Source organism: Danio rerio, chromosome 9, assembly GCF_052040795.2.
Source record: "Danio rerio strain M-AB ecotype USA chromosome 9, GRCz13ab, whole genome shotgun sequence".
NCBI lineage: Eukaryota > Metazoa > Chordata > Actinopteri > Cypriniformes > Danionidae > Danio > Danio rerio.
Window position 1 is genome coordinate 45,525,576 of NC_141029.1, and position 14,555 is coordinate 45,540,130.

General features: G+C 37.5%; 1 protein-coding gene across 5 annotated transcripts in view; it reads right to left on the reverse strand.

The window, feature by feature from the left end:
• Nucleotides 1-5,580: 5,580 nt before the first annotated feature.
• LOC147835390 (uncharacterized) overlaps nucleotides 5,581-14,555 on the reverse strand; it is a 136,239-nt gene continuing 127,264 nt past the window's right edge. The window contains exons 4-7 of one of the 5 annotated variants that reach the window (XM_087268404.1): nucleotides 11,318-11,422; nucleotides 9,925-10,098; nucleotides 9,693-9,770; nucleotides 6,025-9,633 (exon numbers count right to left, since the gene is read on the reverse strand). In XM_087268404.1, coding sequence (XP_087124530.1) covers nucleotides 9,502-9,633; nucleotides 9,693-9,770; nucleotides 9,925-10,098; nucleotides 11,318-11,422 — 489 coding nt within the window. In that variant the 3' untranslated portion in view covers nucleotides 6,025-9,501. Of the gene's footprint in view, nucleotides 9,771-9,924; nucleotides 10,099-11,317; nucleotides 11,423-14,555 lie in introns of all 5 variants that reach the window. The other 4 variants (XM_087268403.1, XM_087268406.1, XM_087268405.1 and 1 more) reach the window with 4 other exon arrangements.

Genomic DNA, 14,555 nt, shown 5'->3' on the forward strand with positions numbered 1-14,555 from the left:
CACAGTATGAAAAACCTAAAGGAGATATTTAAAAAAGGACACTCATCAAAATTAAAGAACACTTTCAGATTTATCTGTTATGTTGTGTTAATCTGTTACCTGCTTGTGATCTGTCTGTCTGACGAAACCCTTTTAAATGGTTAGTTTACCCAAAAATGAAAATTAATTTATTTATCACTACCTCGTCCTCTATAGACAGCAAGGTTCTTATACAGACACTGTACATGGCATAGTTGAACACAAACGATTATCAGAAGGTCCTTCTCTGTGTTCCTCATCCCATCAGACAGTGATTTTCATGCAGGATAGTAAATCCTGTCATAGGTAAAGAAGTTCTTGAAGTCCTAAAAATTTTAATCATGAAATGGAAACCCAGAGTCCTGACCTAAACCTTAATGAAAATCATTAGAAAATCAAAGTGACAAAGTTATGGCTAAGAAACCTACAACAGACCAAAGAAGATTGAACAAGATTACATCAGAGCAGGGAGACTAAAGAAGAAAGCAAGGACCTACTTATTTCTGACTGCTGTAACCTTCAGAAACATTTGTTTTAATTTTACTCTGTGCTACATTTAATCACTATGTTTTCCACAAAATAAATTTAGTTGAATTTTGTTGAAGTGGCTTTGTTACTTTACAAAACACTGTTCTGCTAGCATGATAAGTTACATCAAAGTCCCTTTATAGCAAGTAATTTCAATCAACAGCCATCTTTGAACTGCCTCTTGGGCAGTATAGTCAGGCATTCTGTTTGAACAAGGAAATATCAAACTACAATTAAAGTTCATATTAGAAATCACCAATAAAATTAAACAACTATCTCTTTAGTTTCATTGCTAAACATTCGAATCACACAAAATCTGCAGAAACACACATCTAGTCTGAGCCCTTCCCCCAGAAAATTGTCAGTCAATAATGATTGATGATTGGCTCCTTTACTAGTAGACGAAGCTTCATTCGACATATTGACCGTTACACTTTTCCCCATTCAAATCTATACGAGTGACACACTTATGTATTCTATAGTCTTTGGCAGGATACATTTTTTGAAGAGGGGGGGTGTAGGGGGGGGGGGGGGGTGCAGAGTGGATGCGCGCGTACTGAAGAGCAGTGTTGTCGCGCGCGTACTGATCAGCTGTGTTGTCGCGCGCATACTCAAGAGCGGTGTTGTCGCGTGCCTACTGAAGGGCGTGACCGAAGGTGTGCCGCGTCGCGGGGGCACACTTGATCATTTTGACAGGGCACTTTCTATCCAAGACTAAAAAGGGCATGTGCACTGCACAGGCTGAGCCCTATGTGTGCACGTGCCTGGTCTTTGTTTACATGCATTGACATCAAATGTGTTCTGATCTTCTGCTATGTTAATAAAATTTGTTGTTTCCTATGTAGGACACTCAAAATCAGTAATTTATAAAGATCTGTTTAAGTCAGGATGTTTCCTTAAACACCAGCTGTCTTTATAGCCAGAATATATAAAGGCAGCTCAGTAGCCTAGGTTTTGGAACAAAGCCACCAAGTGTTTTTTTTTGGGGGGGGGGGGAGGGGGGGGGGGTGGGGGAGATGAGCTCACAGAGTAAATAAATTGTGTGATATCCAATCTGATTGTTGGTTTTCATCTCGGTGAACAGATCTCTTGGGTTCTCAGAGTCAACAGAGAAACTGATCGACATGCTCCTGGTGTTTTCATGAAAAGTACATTTTGGTTCTGAATTGAGGGAGCCAGATACAGCACAGTCTCAGTCAGCCTGATCTTACGAGGAAACGTAAGTATTTTACCTTTTGTCAGTTTAGTGGCTAATTTATACGAATTCATACGAGTTCAGTCGTACGAAAATGTACGATTTTAAAAAGGAGGCGTGGCACCCGACCTCACCCCTAACCCCAACCGTCAATGATTAATGAGCAAATTGTATGAATTAGATCATACGAATTCATACGAATTAGCGACTAAATCAAAAAATTACGAATTGCTGTGAGATTGCGTTGTCTCTTTACTTACACTCGCTGTCTGCTCACTAAAGTACTTCTGTGCTACTTCTTTTTGATGAGTAAAATATGCACATTTGCATGTTGTTTTATGTCTGCCTATTAGTTTAGACATCCACTTCTTTTTAATTATATACAGAATTATTAATTGTATTAAAGTCTATGATTTACATTGTAACTATGTTATAGTAAATAAACATGGAAATTCTTTTTTAAATAAGCAAAATGAACAGTGCATAGCTGCTTTGCATGTCTCTTCCTGTCCTTAGGCATTTTTAAAACCAAGGGCCTCATGTTTAAAGACTTGCGCTGAATTAATACTAAACATTGCGTATGAACAAAGCTGTAAATGTGTGTACTCAGTAAAAAAATCAGATGTATGAAACGCACAGAATCCCACACATATTCTCTTTGTACAACTGAATTAACGTGAAATTAAGCGCAACATGCACAAGCGCAAAACCCCGCCCTGCCTCCTCCCCCTAATAAATATGGTAATGACTCCATTTTGGCAAAACCAAACGAAAAAGCAATGGCAAAAGCAAGTAAGAAGAGAAACTTCATAGAATATAAATTGGAGGTTCTCCTTTCGGAGGTAGACCGGAGAAAACTGGTGTTATTTGCAAGTTTATCCTTCTGAATTAATAACAAAAGAAAAAAATAGAGAGGGAGAGTTTAGCTGAGGCGGTTAACGCAGTGGGGTCTAATTATCACTCTGTTAGTGAATTAAAAAAGAAATGGTCTGATGTAAAGGTGCAGGTTAAAATGAAAACAGCGGCGCACCGTCAAAGTGTGGACCGAACAGGCGGGGTAACATGGGATACTGAACTAACACTCTTTGAGGATTGAGCTGCCTCAATTGTGGGAGACACTATACTGTCTGGAGTAGTATCCGTGTCTGTGGGAGACACAGATGTATTAGAGGAACACTTTGTTAGGTCGGTATAGCAGCACCCCTCTGCTCTTATCAAGGCAGTGCCACCGGCATTTCAGCTGCCCAATTGTCCGCTCTATTACACTGCGCTCTTAGTCAGTTTGTGGGTTGTTGAGAGGGTTTAACAGCCACGTCTTTAATGGATAACCACAGTCTCCTGCAATACTTTGTAGTGTGCAATTTAACATAGTTGCCTCTAGGAATCACCAATAGAAATAAAACAAAAACACACAAGAAATACACGTACGCCAGACATGAAGTTGGCACAGACCAATGCATATTCTTACGTTCATTTCATCGTCAGAAAATCCAAACATGAGCGTGAAACCTGGCGTACGCAAAGTTTTTGTGCATACACGAGGCCCCAGAATATTTGTCAGTATGGACCAGAACTTTATTTATTTAGGCACATTAAGGTGACCAGAGGCCTTGTTTTTCCTGTGACAGCCCTGTGTTTCAGTTCCATTTTTAACATGTTGTCTTATTGTGAAAAAGAATAGACAAATGTAAAAAATATTTTGTTGGAGTTAGTGAAGGCAAGACTTTGGCACCTGGTATCAGGCTGGTTCCAGTGCAAGTGATTCAGAGCACAAGGAAGATGAAGGCTATCCTAACTCAAAGGCAACATCCCTCCAGAATGCAGATTTTGAAGTCCATAAAGACTGAACAGAGTATTGTGAAATGAGACAGTCTAGCCTACAGAGAATTGATCGTGTTGTCTAGCAACTGTGTCAGCAGCCGTTAATGAATGGCAGTAATGGCTGCGTCCAAAAGCTCTAAAATGTTACCTTCAGAGGCAGCATTCAAAGGCAGAAAGGCATCAAGGCACATCTGAATCCACATTGTGCTTCATTTTCTGCCTTGGAAGGTATCTTCTTTGAATTTCGAAGACATCAATGTGCCCTTTGCTGCCTTCGATATCCCACAATTCCATGCAGAACATTTTTGAAAGCTACAAAAATAAATAAATAAAGACAGCGCACTTAAGTGCTGCTTAGGTGTCAATTTGTGTGTAAATTAAAATTTCCCCCAATAGTTTTTCTCAAATTAACATGAAAGTCTGTGCAGAAGTTGCAGCAGATTTTATTTCAGTATGATGATGTATTTTAAACTGCACTTTTAACAATTTCCTGTAGAATCTACATTAATTGCTGGCAGCAATTCACCAGTAACTTTCTGTAAATTAATTACAGTAAAAATACTGTATTTACATTTACAGCACCATTTATTTTGCTGTATATGTATTTAAAATATTGTATACCTTTAATGTAAAATATACAGTAATTGTCACAATGAAACTTTAAAATACAGTAACATACTGCAAAACTGTCCTACAGTAAAATACAGTTCATATTACAATTCAGTTTGCCAGTAACTCACCGTAAATCAATAGCAGCAAAAACAATACAGCAAATGTACAGCAAAAACACTGTTTACATTTACAGCACATCTTGATGTGTATATATTTACCATATTGAATATTCATTCATTAATTTTCTTGTCGGTTTAGTCCCTTTATTAATCCGGGGTCACCACACCGGAATGAACCGCCAACTTATACAGCAAGTTTATACGCAGCAGATACCCTTCCAGCAACCCATCTCTGGGAAACATCCACACACACACTTATACACTACAGACAATTTAGCCTACCCAATTCACCTGTATCGCATGTCTTTGGACTGTGGGGGAAACCGGAGCACCCGGAGGAAACCCACGCGAACGCAGGGAGAACATGCAAACTCCACACAGAAACGCCAACTGAGCCGAGGTTCGAACCAGCGACCCAGCGACCTCCTTGCTGTGAGGCGACAGCACTAAATACTGCGCCACTCTAGCTCCATATTATATATATTTACTGTAAAATATACAGTAAATGTCACAATAGTCAGCAATTGTTACATGTATTTATTATGCAATACATTTACAGATAAATGATACAATCAACAAAAAAATTAAGAAAAATTTGTGTATTGTGTATTGCTTGGTTGCTAAATTATACATATTTATACTGTTTAACAATTTGTCTAACAGTTTTTCTCAGTGGCCTACTAACACACTACTAACATTTGTACAACAGTTAATGCATCGAAACAATTAGTACAAATTGCAAAACCTAGTTGATAACCTGCAAAAGCGCATCACTTGATCAAAATGGATAGTTCATTCCTCAAAAGCAAGTATTGATTTCAATGAAAGTGTCAGTGTCATCAAGATGAAAAGTCCTGACACCATTGTTAATGAACAAGATAGTCAAATGGCTTAGTCATGTTTTCATTATGACAGTTTACTCTGTAAGATTTTTCCAATGCAAAAAAAGTCAGATTTTGGTGACACTTCCTGAAAATGCTCAAGACAGCACTATACACTATTTGCACACCCATTTGGAAACTACAGTAAAGTGAGACATCATGGCATTTAGTGAGGTATCTGAGTACAAGACACTGAATATTTCACATTTTTACTGCATTTGCTCTTTGTAATTCTAATTTATTCACAGCATTGTGTAAAAGAATAAACACACCCTTATTCACAACAAACATAAACCTCCTTTTCATAGAGCTGTGCACAACTGTAAACAATATTGCAGTACATACTGGAACTGAACCTACAATATACACAGGTCAATTTACAAGACATTTTCAGGATTTTTTTTTTCTATAAAATTTGCTTGACAGATTTTGACAATTAGTTCAACATTTTAGTGTGTAATGACCCGACTAATGAAATGAGGACTATTAGTTTTATACGGAATGACTATTCAGCATTCACAAGTTTAGTTAATTTTGACTGACATGACATAAGCAGATGATAATGTTATAAACAGCAGAGAGTTGTATGAAAGCAATTGATGCATGTTCAAAAGCATTTGCAATTTGTTAGAAGGAATGAGAAACTGCTACTTTGATGTGCACAAATGACTAACTTTTTAAAGAAATGCATTAACTGTTGTGCAAATGTAAATAGTGTTGTGAGAAATGCACCAAAGTGACTAAAAAACTGTAATATGTTTCCTTTGATCCATTTTATGTACACATAAAAATAGACAGTTTAAGTCAGAATAATTAGCCTCTTTTTGACTTTTTTTCTTTTTTTAAATATTTCCCAAATAATTTTTAACAGAGCAAGGAAATTTTCACAGTATGTCTGATAATATTTTTTCTTCTGGGGAAAGTTTTATTTGTTTAATTTTGGCTAGAATCAAAGCAGTTTTTAATTAAAAAAAAACATTTTTGGAACAAAATTATTAGCCCCTTTAAGCAATTTTTTTTCCACTAGTCTACAGAACAAATCATTGTTATAGAATAACTTGCTTAATTACCCTAACCTGCCTAACCTAACCTGACCTGCTTAACCTAATTAACCTAGTTAAGCCTTTAAATGTGACTTTAAGCTGTATAGAAGTGTCTTGAAAAATATCTAGTCAAATATTATGTACTGTCATTATGGCAAAGATAAATAAATCAGTTATTAGAAATAAGTTTTTCAAACTTTTATGCTTAGAAATGTGCTAAAACAATCTTCCCTCCATTAAACAGAAATTAGGGAAAAAAATAAACAGGGGCGCTAATAATTCTGACTTCAACTGTACATATAAAAATTGCATCTTAGTAAAAGTAGTTCAACAGTACCTTAGTAGTTTAACAGTCCACTATGAGAAATCCGGTCCCCCTACCCTGTTCCCAATGCTTTGTTTTGACCTACCTGTTGAGATGTTCTCCAGTCCATTAAACATCACAGAGAAAGAGAGAGGGAGCTGCCAATGGATGCGTAATGCTGCGAGGCAGACATCTAATGCTGGTCTGTCATTTACATCTGACAAAGCTGTGTTTGAAAAGCGGGAGATCTGACAATTTTCATAACCCCTGCAACCTTGTATTTGTATAAATTGAATAGTGGGCGATTGGACCAGAGGGGATGCAGCTGCTGTCTGATCTGAATACCAATGCTTATTTAGGAATCTGCCTCTACACTGTGGGCAACTGCAGTCATTCTCTTCTTTTCAAAACGAACGGAGTATGTGATGAAGTTAAGCAGTAGGAAGTTAAACTGTGGGTGGAACATTTTAATTCCAATCAGGAAGCCCCCTTTTTTTCACTGTATTTTGAAAACTGGGTCATTCAAGTCTGAGTCCAGATCAAAATCTTACACCAGATTCAAGTCCATGAGAAGACAAAGTCCAAGTTCAAAAGAATTAAATCAGGTCAATAAAGTGAAATAGTGAATGTAAGCTGATTATTGTAAGAAGACAGGGGTAGGATCCAAATGCAGATTTAATTGAGTATCCAGCATGCAAGGTTCACTACAGGAGCAGTCACATATACAAGGACAATCAAGAGTAAATTATGAACCAGGCGAAAGGGTTGAGACAGGTAGCAAATAATCAATAAAACTACCCATCCCATTCTAAAAACGTAACCTAATATACATTTCAAGAGAGTGCCAAATGTCCTAGGAGGTACTTTTTTGCAGTTTTTGTTTTTGCAAATCCACCAGAGGCTGCTGTGTATGCTTTTTTTGAGATCTCAAATTTCTCTTACGAGTGCCATTCGCGACTTTTCTGTTCATAAATCCACCAGTGGCCGCTGTCGACTGACTGACTGAATAAATGACTGGCCAATTGTCTGATGCACCCTTCTCCTTTCACCCAACCAATAGTGTTTTCAAAAGCGCCCACCCACTTCCCTAAACCCAACCCACATTTTTAAAAAGCAATCCAAAAAAGAAAATCCCTCGGCTACTTTTTATCACATTTTCAGACTTAACCACATTTCTGGAACCGTTTTTTGCTAGACTCGAACCCAATCATTGTGGTCAACTCCTTTCTGTCTCAAGTCTGCCAATTTACATAGTGAGCTACTGGACAAACCAGTAACAGCGGGTCCATACGAAGGCAAGCTATCAGATGGTAAAGGCAAAAAGGAACGGTATCATATCGCCCCATATCGTTTGTTTTAAAGACGAAATGCAGCCATACGTACCTCTGACTACATGATTTGTCATCTCCAGAAATGTATAAAGTATAAACAAAAAAGGGTCAAAAACACAGCAAGACAAGGGAAATGCTTTGATAAGTTCACAGTGGATACAAGACTCAGCCCTGGATGTGTGTGTGTGAATTGTATATACATCACTAACAAAAACAGAGAGAATCTTATTGGGAGTGAAGTGACATTTATTTGAACTGCAATAGTAAAACAAGTCTTTAAGTGCTCAAACAAGGCAGAAAGCAGAAGACAAAGAACTCCTCAGCCAAGAAGCAGGTAATCGGCAAACAGACTTCAGAGAAAATTTGGAATACACACAGACAGAAACGAGAAACAACAACAGACTGATAACAAGAAGTAAACCACCAACTGAATATATAGCCAGCAAAATAGGAATTACCTGGAGCATGCTGATTAAAGCCTGGCTTATACTTCTGTGTCGAGTGATCGGCTTGACCCATGGTGCATGCCTTGTGTGTTGTCTTGCATTTATGCTTCTGCATGCTGTTTGTGTTGCTCTGCAATAACACTTCTGAAACGCTAGCTGGCAGTGAGGTTTTTATGTTCCTTTGTGTTGAGTTTCTTTCCTGGCGCTTTGTTATTTATGAAACTTGCTCAGTTTGAGACGAGTACTAATGGATGTGCAACAACTTTAACTATTAGGTAAACTCAGAAACGAAAGTTTCCATCTGGACTTCTTGCATCGGACTCAACACTTGTAAACACTCGTTCCAATGGGTTTGCGTGGCTCTTGGTCCCGCCCACACTCGTCAGTGCTACCGAGCCGACCAATCATAGAGCTTGCGCTACGTGTCGTTGCGATGTGTTGTTACATTTTTTTGAGAGGTGCGCGACGGCCACAGCGAGGGCTATGTGACCACACACTGGCTGCGCCGTAGCATACGCTTGATAAGTATAAATCAGCCTTAAGTCAGCTAATCTGTACGCACACTGCTAAAGCAAATGGTAAACAGACACATCCTCCCTCGCACACCACAACACAAATGGCATGACACATAACATACAGAAGAACACAAACCATGACAATATATATAGTCCATGTTATGAGTGATGATGAACTTCAGCTGTGTATAATCAGAGTGGACTTGACACCAGTGTGTGACTGCAAAGCACAATGGGATTTGTAGTGCGGGTGAATGACAGGGAGTGTTATTCAGTGACCCTTGATGGTAACATTGCTGGTAATCACTATAATTATAGTAAGCCTAATAATGAGTCGAGGCAGGGATTTTACAATTCAGTCCCAGTTCACAATCATTTGTAAATATTTAAGGTAAATAGCCAATATTTTTTAGGAGAAAAAATCTAATCTAATAAACTATACATGGATTTGTCTCATTTAGTCCATTACTACTGTTGAAAATATCAGCACTTAAAAAAATTATTGAATACAACAATATTTTAAAACCTGATCACCGTCACCTGCTTAATAATAAGTCCCATTCTTGCACGTCATCATGTCCATTACCCCAGCTTCATAAAGTCTTACCCCAGTCTGCACTCAGTGTACGACCTCGTTACACCCGAAGGACTACACCCCCAGAATGTCTCAAAAATCTCGAAAAGTTACTTACTGTACCTCTATCCTTGTGACCTTCAGTGTCTGTGTCCTTTCTGCTAGTCTCCTGTCTGGTGGTCTCTGTGTCTGGTCCCGTGTATTCCCAGTCCTCTGGTATCTGCATCTGGTCATTACTACATCCATCTTAAAACATTATTCAGTTTAACTGCTATCTTGTAAATAAACTATTTGCTTCTGCTTACCATCTGTCTCTGTCTTTCGGTGACAGGTATAGATTTCAGATTTATATTTATACAAACGGTGAAATACTTATGACGTCCCTAAAAAGTAAAAAGAAAATGTATGTTAGTGGCAAAAATAAAGTTCAGAGGGGGCATTTTGCACAATACTTGATTCTAATGACTGTACAACAAATTAAACCATTTAAAGGAGGAACATGTTAAAAACAAAAATGTGAAACATTGAATATTAAACCTGTGAAGAGATGATGCCGAGGTCTCCATAATCTTGAGCAGATGCTGTGGTGGCGAGCATGAGACTCCAGTGACAGATGAATCTCCACATTGATCCCGCGGGCAGGGCTGGATTAAGAACACACTGGCCCCTGGGGCTATAGCAAATCCAAGGGCCCCCTTTTATTTTTTTTACCTCGCAAAAAAATAAATAAATAAATAAATTATTAATTAAATTAAAAATTTTATATATATATATATATATATATATATATATATATATATATATATATATATATATATATATATATATATATATATTTATTGTTTTTGTTATTAATTTTGTTATTATTATTAATTTACTAATTAATATTAAGATTAATATTATTATATATTTTTCTATTTTATTAAAATAGGCCTGCAAGTAGGTTATACAAATTAATTAATGGCATAATATGAACTTTAAAGTTCAAACAGGCTGCGAAAATCAGCAAAAAACAAACATTTATAGTATTGCTTTAAATAGGGGTTTACCTTTAAAAGGTTCTTTAGAAATTTAAATCCCTATTGATAAGATATCTTTAAAATCCATGCTTCTAATATCAAAACTATCGTGGTCTCCTGAGTTACAGAAGACTATAGCATCCTTATATTATTTTGTTTGTTTATTTATTTATTGCATTGGATATATTGTCTGATGAAAACTGGACTGGCACAGTTTTAATTTACTAGAACTTCAATCTTAAGCTACTTTGACACAATCTACATTGTAAAAGTGCTATAGAAATATAGATGAATTGAACTGAACTTGTTTTTTATCTGCTTATAATAAGGTAATACAATTCATTAATATTTACTCTTGTTGAAGCAAATAATAAAGATACGGTGACTGGTCAGTAAACAATTTTTATTTATGTGAAATGTCTTCATGCAAGGAGCAAATAGGCAGCAGAAACACACAACTATCAAAGAACAAAAAGTCATTATAACAGGCAATTGTAGATTATGCCAAGCTTAGAAAAACCTGACGTGGAAAGCAATGGATGAGAAACCCATGACAGCTTAATTTATCCCATTTCGAAGGGGATTATACCGTTTTGAGTAGACGGACATGTCTACAGCTCATTATGGGGTCTAAGCTGATAGGTAAGCACAGGGAGGCTGATTTTTGAGAATCTGGCCACTTTTATGTTGATCATTTCAAAGAAGATTGGAAAGGCCAGTCTAAAAGGAGCACTTTTTTATTATTAAAATCTTCATTCTGCATTTATAGTAAAAAAAAAACATGCATCTTTAGCTAAAGGGCAGTCTACTCAAACTCTATTCATATTAGTGGGAAATTGCCCCACCATGTTCCATGAAGTACCATGACGTTATCAAGATAGATAGATAGATAGATAGATTTGTCCAGTTACCTCGCCATGTACATCTGTGGACTTGAGACGCAGAGAAGAGTTGACCGTGACAACGGGGTTCGAGTCCGGTGAAGAACAGTTCCAGAAAGCAGGTAAAACAAAAGGCTAAAAATGAAGTTAGTAAATAACGGTGAGAACATAGTAAGATCTGAAAACATCGTAAAAATCAGACAAGTTGGGTTTAGGGAAGGTGGTGATTGGGTCAATCTGTGCTTTTGAAAACACTATTGGTTGGGTTTAGGGAAGGGAGTGGGTGGCAGGATCAATAGGTCAATCAGTCAGTCGACAGCAGCCTCTGGTGGATTTCCATGAGAAGAGCACTTGTGAAAGAATTTTGAGATTTCAAAAAGCATACACAGTGGCCTCGCGAAAACAAAAACTGCAAAATAACGTAGCTCCTGGAAAGTTTTTCGCAATCTCCAGAAATGTATATAGGGGTGCGTATCAATAATGGGCCTGGGTTGTTTTTATCTGAAGTTTGCAATGTTGTGATTCACCATAGCTGTTGGTTTGGTTCATGTATAATAATGATTTGATGATTTTGCTGTTGTTGTTCATTAATTTATTTGAATTTCTATTTATGGGAAAATACTTACAGATCTCAACGGTTCATAAAGTGGCTCTAATGGACTCTGGTATGTTTAAGAAATGGCAGGTCTAGCAGCAGGATGTCATAAAACTGGCAGATTGCAGTTGAAATGGTCTCATTAAAGCCTTATTAACGTCAAAACAAAGATTAACAATTTTTTCCTTACTTTTTTATGCAAGGCAAGTGCATTTCTAGGTAATTATTTTATTTACACCTGTATTCCCTATAGGAATCAAACCCAAAATGTGATGTTTAAAAAGTTTTATTAAAAGGTTAAAGGTTTTACTGTGTGAGAAGTCCAAAAGTTTGGATGTTTATAACATTTTATGATTTTAAGGCGCATATGCTCATCACTGTATGTACAGTATTTGAAATAAAACTTGGTAATATTGTGAAATATTACCATAACTCTTTTCTGTTTTTAATATGATACAACCATTATTCCATGCACAGTTGAATGCCCATCAGCCATTAAGTCACAGGTGTCAAATCCAGTTCCTGGAGGGCCACAGCTCTGCACGGTTTTGTTTTGTAGGTTTCAAACAAAACTGAAGGACTTAATTAGTTTGATCAGGTGTGTTTAATTCAGGTTAGAACTTAACTGTGCAGAGCTGCGGCCCTTTATAAACTGGATTTGACACCTGTGAAAGTTATTGTCAAATGAATAGTTTCAGTGGCATTTGGTGTCCATAGTTAAAAGCATGTGTAAACAAAAAAGTTCAATAGAAGACATTCAAAACTGAGAATCAAGCATGACCAACTTAAACACAAGACAAATCTGTGTGATGAACTTTTCCATCCTGTTTTGAATTTCCTAATAATATTTATTTCTATTGGAATAACTGGCTTTCACCTAAAATAGACTTCACAGATAAACAGATTACTTGCGTTAAAGATTAAAGAAATTAAAGAAATTTGCGTTAAAGAACAGTTGGACAGGTGTACCTTATAAAGTGGCCGGTGAGTGTATTTGGAAAAACAACACAGCAGTCTTTATTATAAATTTTGATCAGTTTAATGCACCCTTGCTGAATAAAACCATTAATCTTATACCCAAATGCTTAACAGTTAAGACATCTTTCTCATACAGCAACCAGATAGACAAGTTTGATTGAAAGAAAAGTAATCAGAAAAATTGTAGGGTTGGACTTGAGCATACCCATCAAAAAATGATTGTGATTTTAGAAGTGGAGTCTACATTAAAGAATAGAGGAGCGATTGGAGGCCAAATGACGGATTTTCTTGATGTTCCCCACAAAAGAAAAGACTGAAGCAATTTCAGTAGATGAAAGAATAGTGAGACTTTTTTTGGAAGCCACAAAGAGACCAGAGACATTTATTAAGACAGCAAATAGGGTCAGTTTTGACTTCATGTTGATTATTAATGAAAATCTGCGAAGGCAAGAGAAGAAAAGCAATATTGAGCGAGGATGATAAATCATTGTTTGTTTTCTAGGCCTTTCATCCCCTGAGGTGTTTGTCTCCTGGTGTAATGCCGTGTGTGTTGGCGCTGCTGTGCCGATGTCCCAGTTTCCTATAATTATGTAATCTAACTTGACTGCCTTGCGGAGGTACCTTTTCATTAAACATGATTTAACACAATTTGTGGTGTCATCCTGCAACGCTTTTTTTCTGGAGGGAGTATCATCTTTGCGGTTAAGCCCATGAGACTTCTCTTATCCGCATTGTGTGTTCAGATGCATTTAGCTTTTCTGCACAGATATAAATGTCTATTCATGTCTGCTCCGGCAGCACAGCCTTGCCTGTCAAAAGCAGGTTAGATGATAGCGCTGCTTTAATCCGACAACAGACACTCGCCTGACACCTATATTGCTTATGACACCAAACACAATTTGAAATTCAGCATAAATAATTAAAACGGCCCATTATGTTAATGTTTAATTCAGAGTCTGTGCTCGGGGAGATTCAGAGAGAGGGAAATGTGACAAACTAATGTAATGAGCCACTTATTACCATGGTTAAAGTCACCATGAAATCAAAACTGACGTTCATTCATTCATTTTTCTTCTGCTTAGTCTCTTTATTTATAAGGGGTCGCCACAGCGGAAGGAACTGCCAACTTCAATTCATCACATGTTTTACACAGCGGATGTACATCCAGCTGCAACCGAGTACTGGGAAACACCCATACACTCTCCTATGGCCATTTTAGTTTTTATGCTATTTAGAAGCCATGTGCACCCACTGGAAGGTAAAGGTTGCTCTCTTTCTCTTTCTCTCTAAAATTACTTTATTGGCATGACAGTATTGCCAAAGCATTTTAGATATGTATAAAGTAATGTTACGGAGGCCAGCTAGTAAGTGCTGTGCAGGTAAACCTTACTTCTCTGACCTCTAAAGGTGCTCTAGTGACAGACACTAGAGGCCATGATCTTTAGCCTCCTTGGTAGAGCAACCGACTCCCATGCGGAAGATCGCCGGTTCGATACCAGCTCGGATCGGGTTGGGTGGCGTAGGACTGGCGGGGTTACATTGGTGCCGTGACCCGGATGGAAGTAAGGTTTAGGGGGGTGAGTGTAACAGAGGCCGACTAGTAAGTGCTGTGCAGGTAAACCTCACTCCTCTGACCTCTAAAGGTGCTCTAGTGACAGACACTAGAGGACATGATCTTTAGCCTCCTTGGTAGAG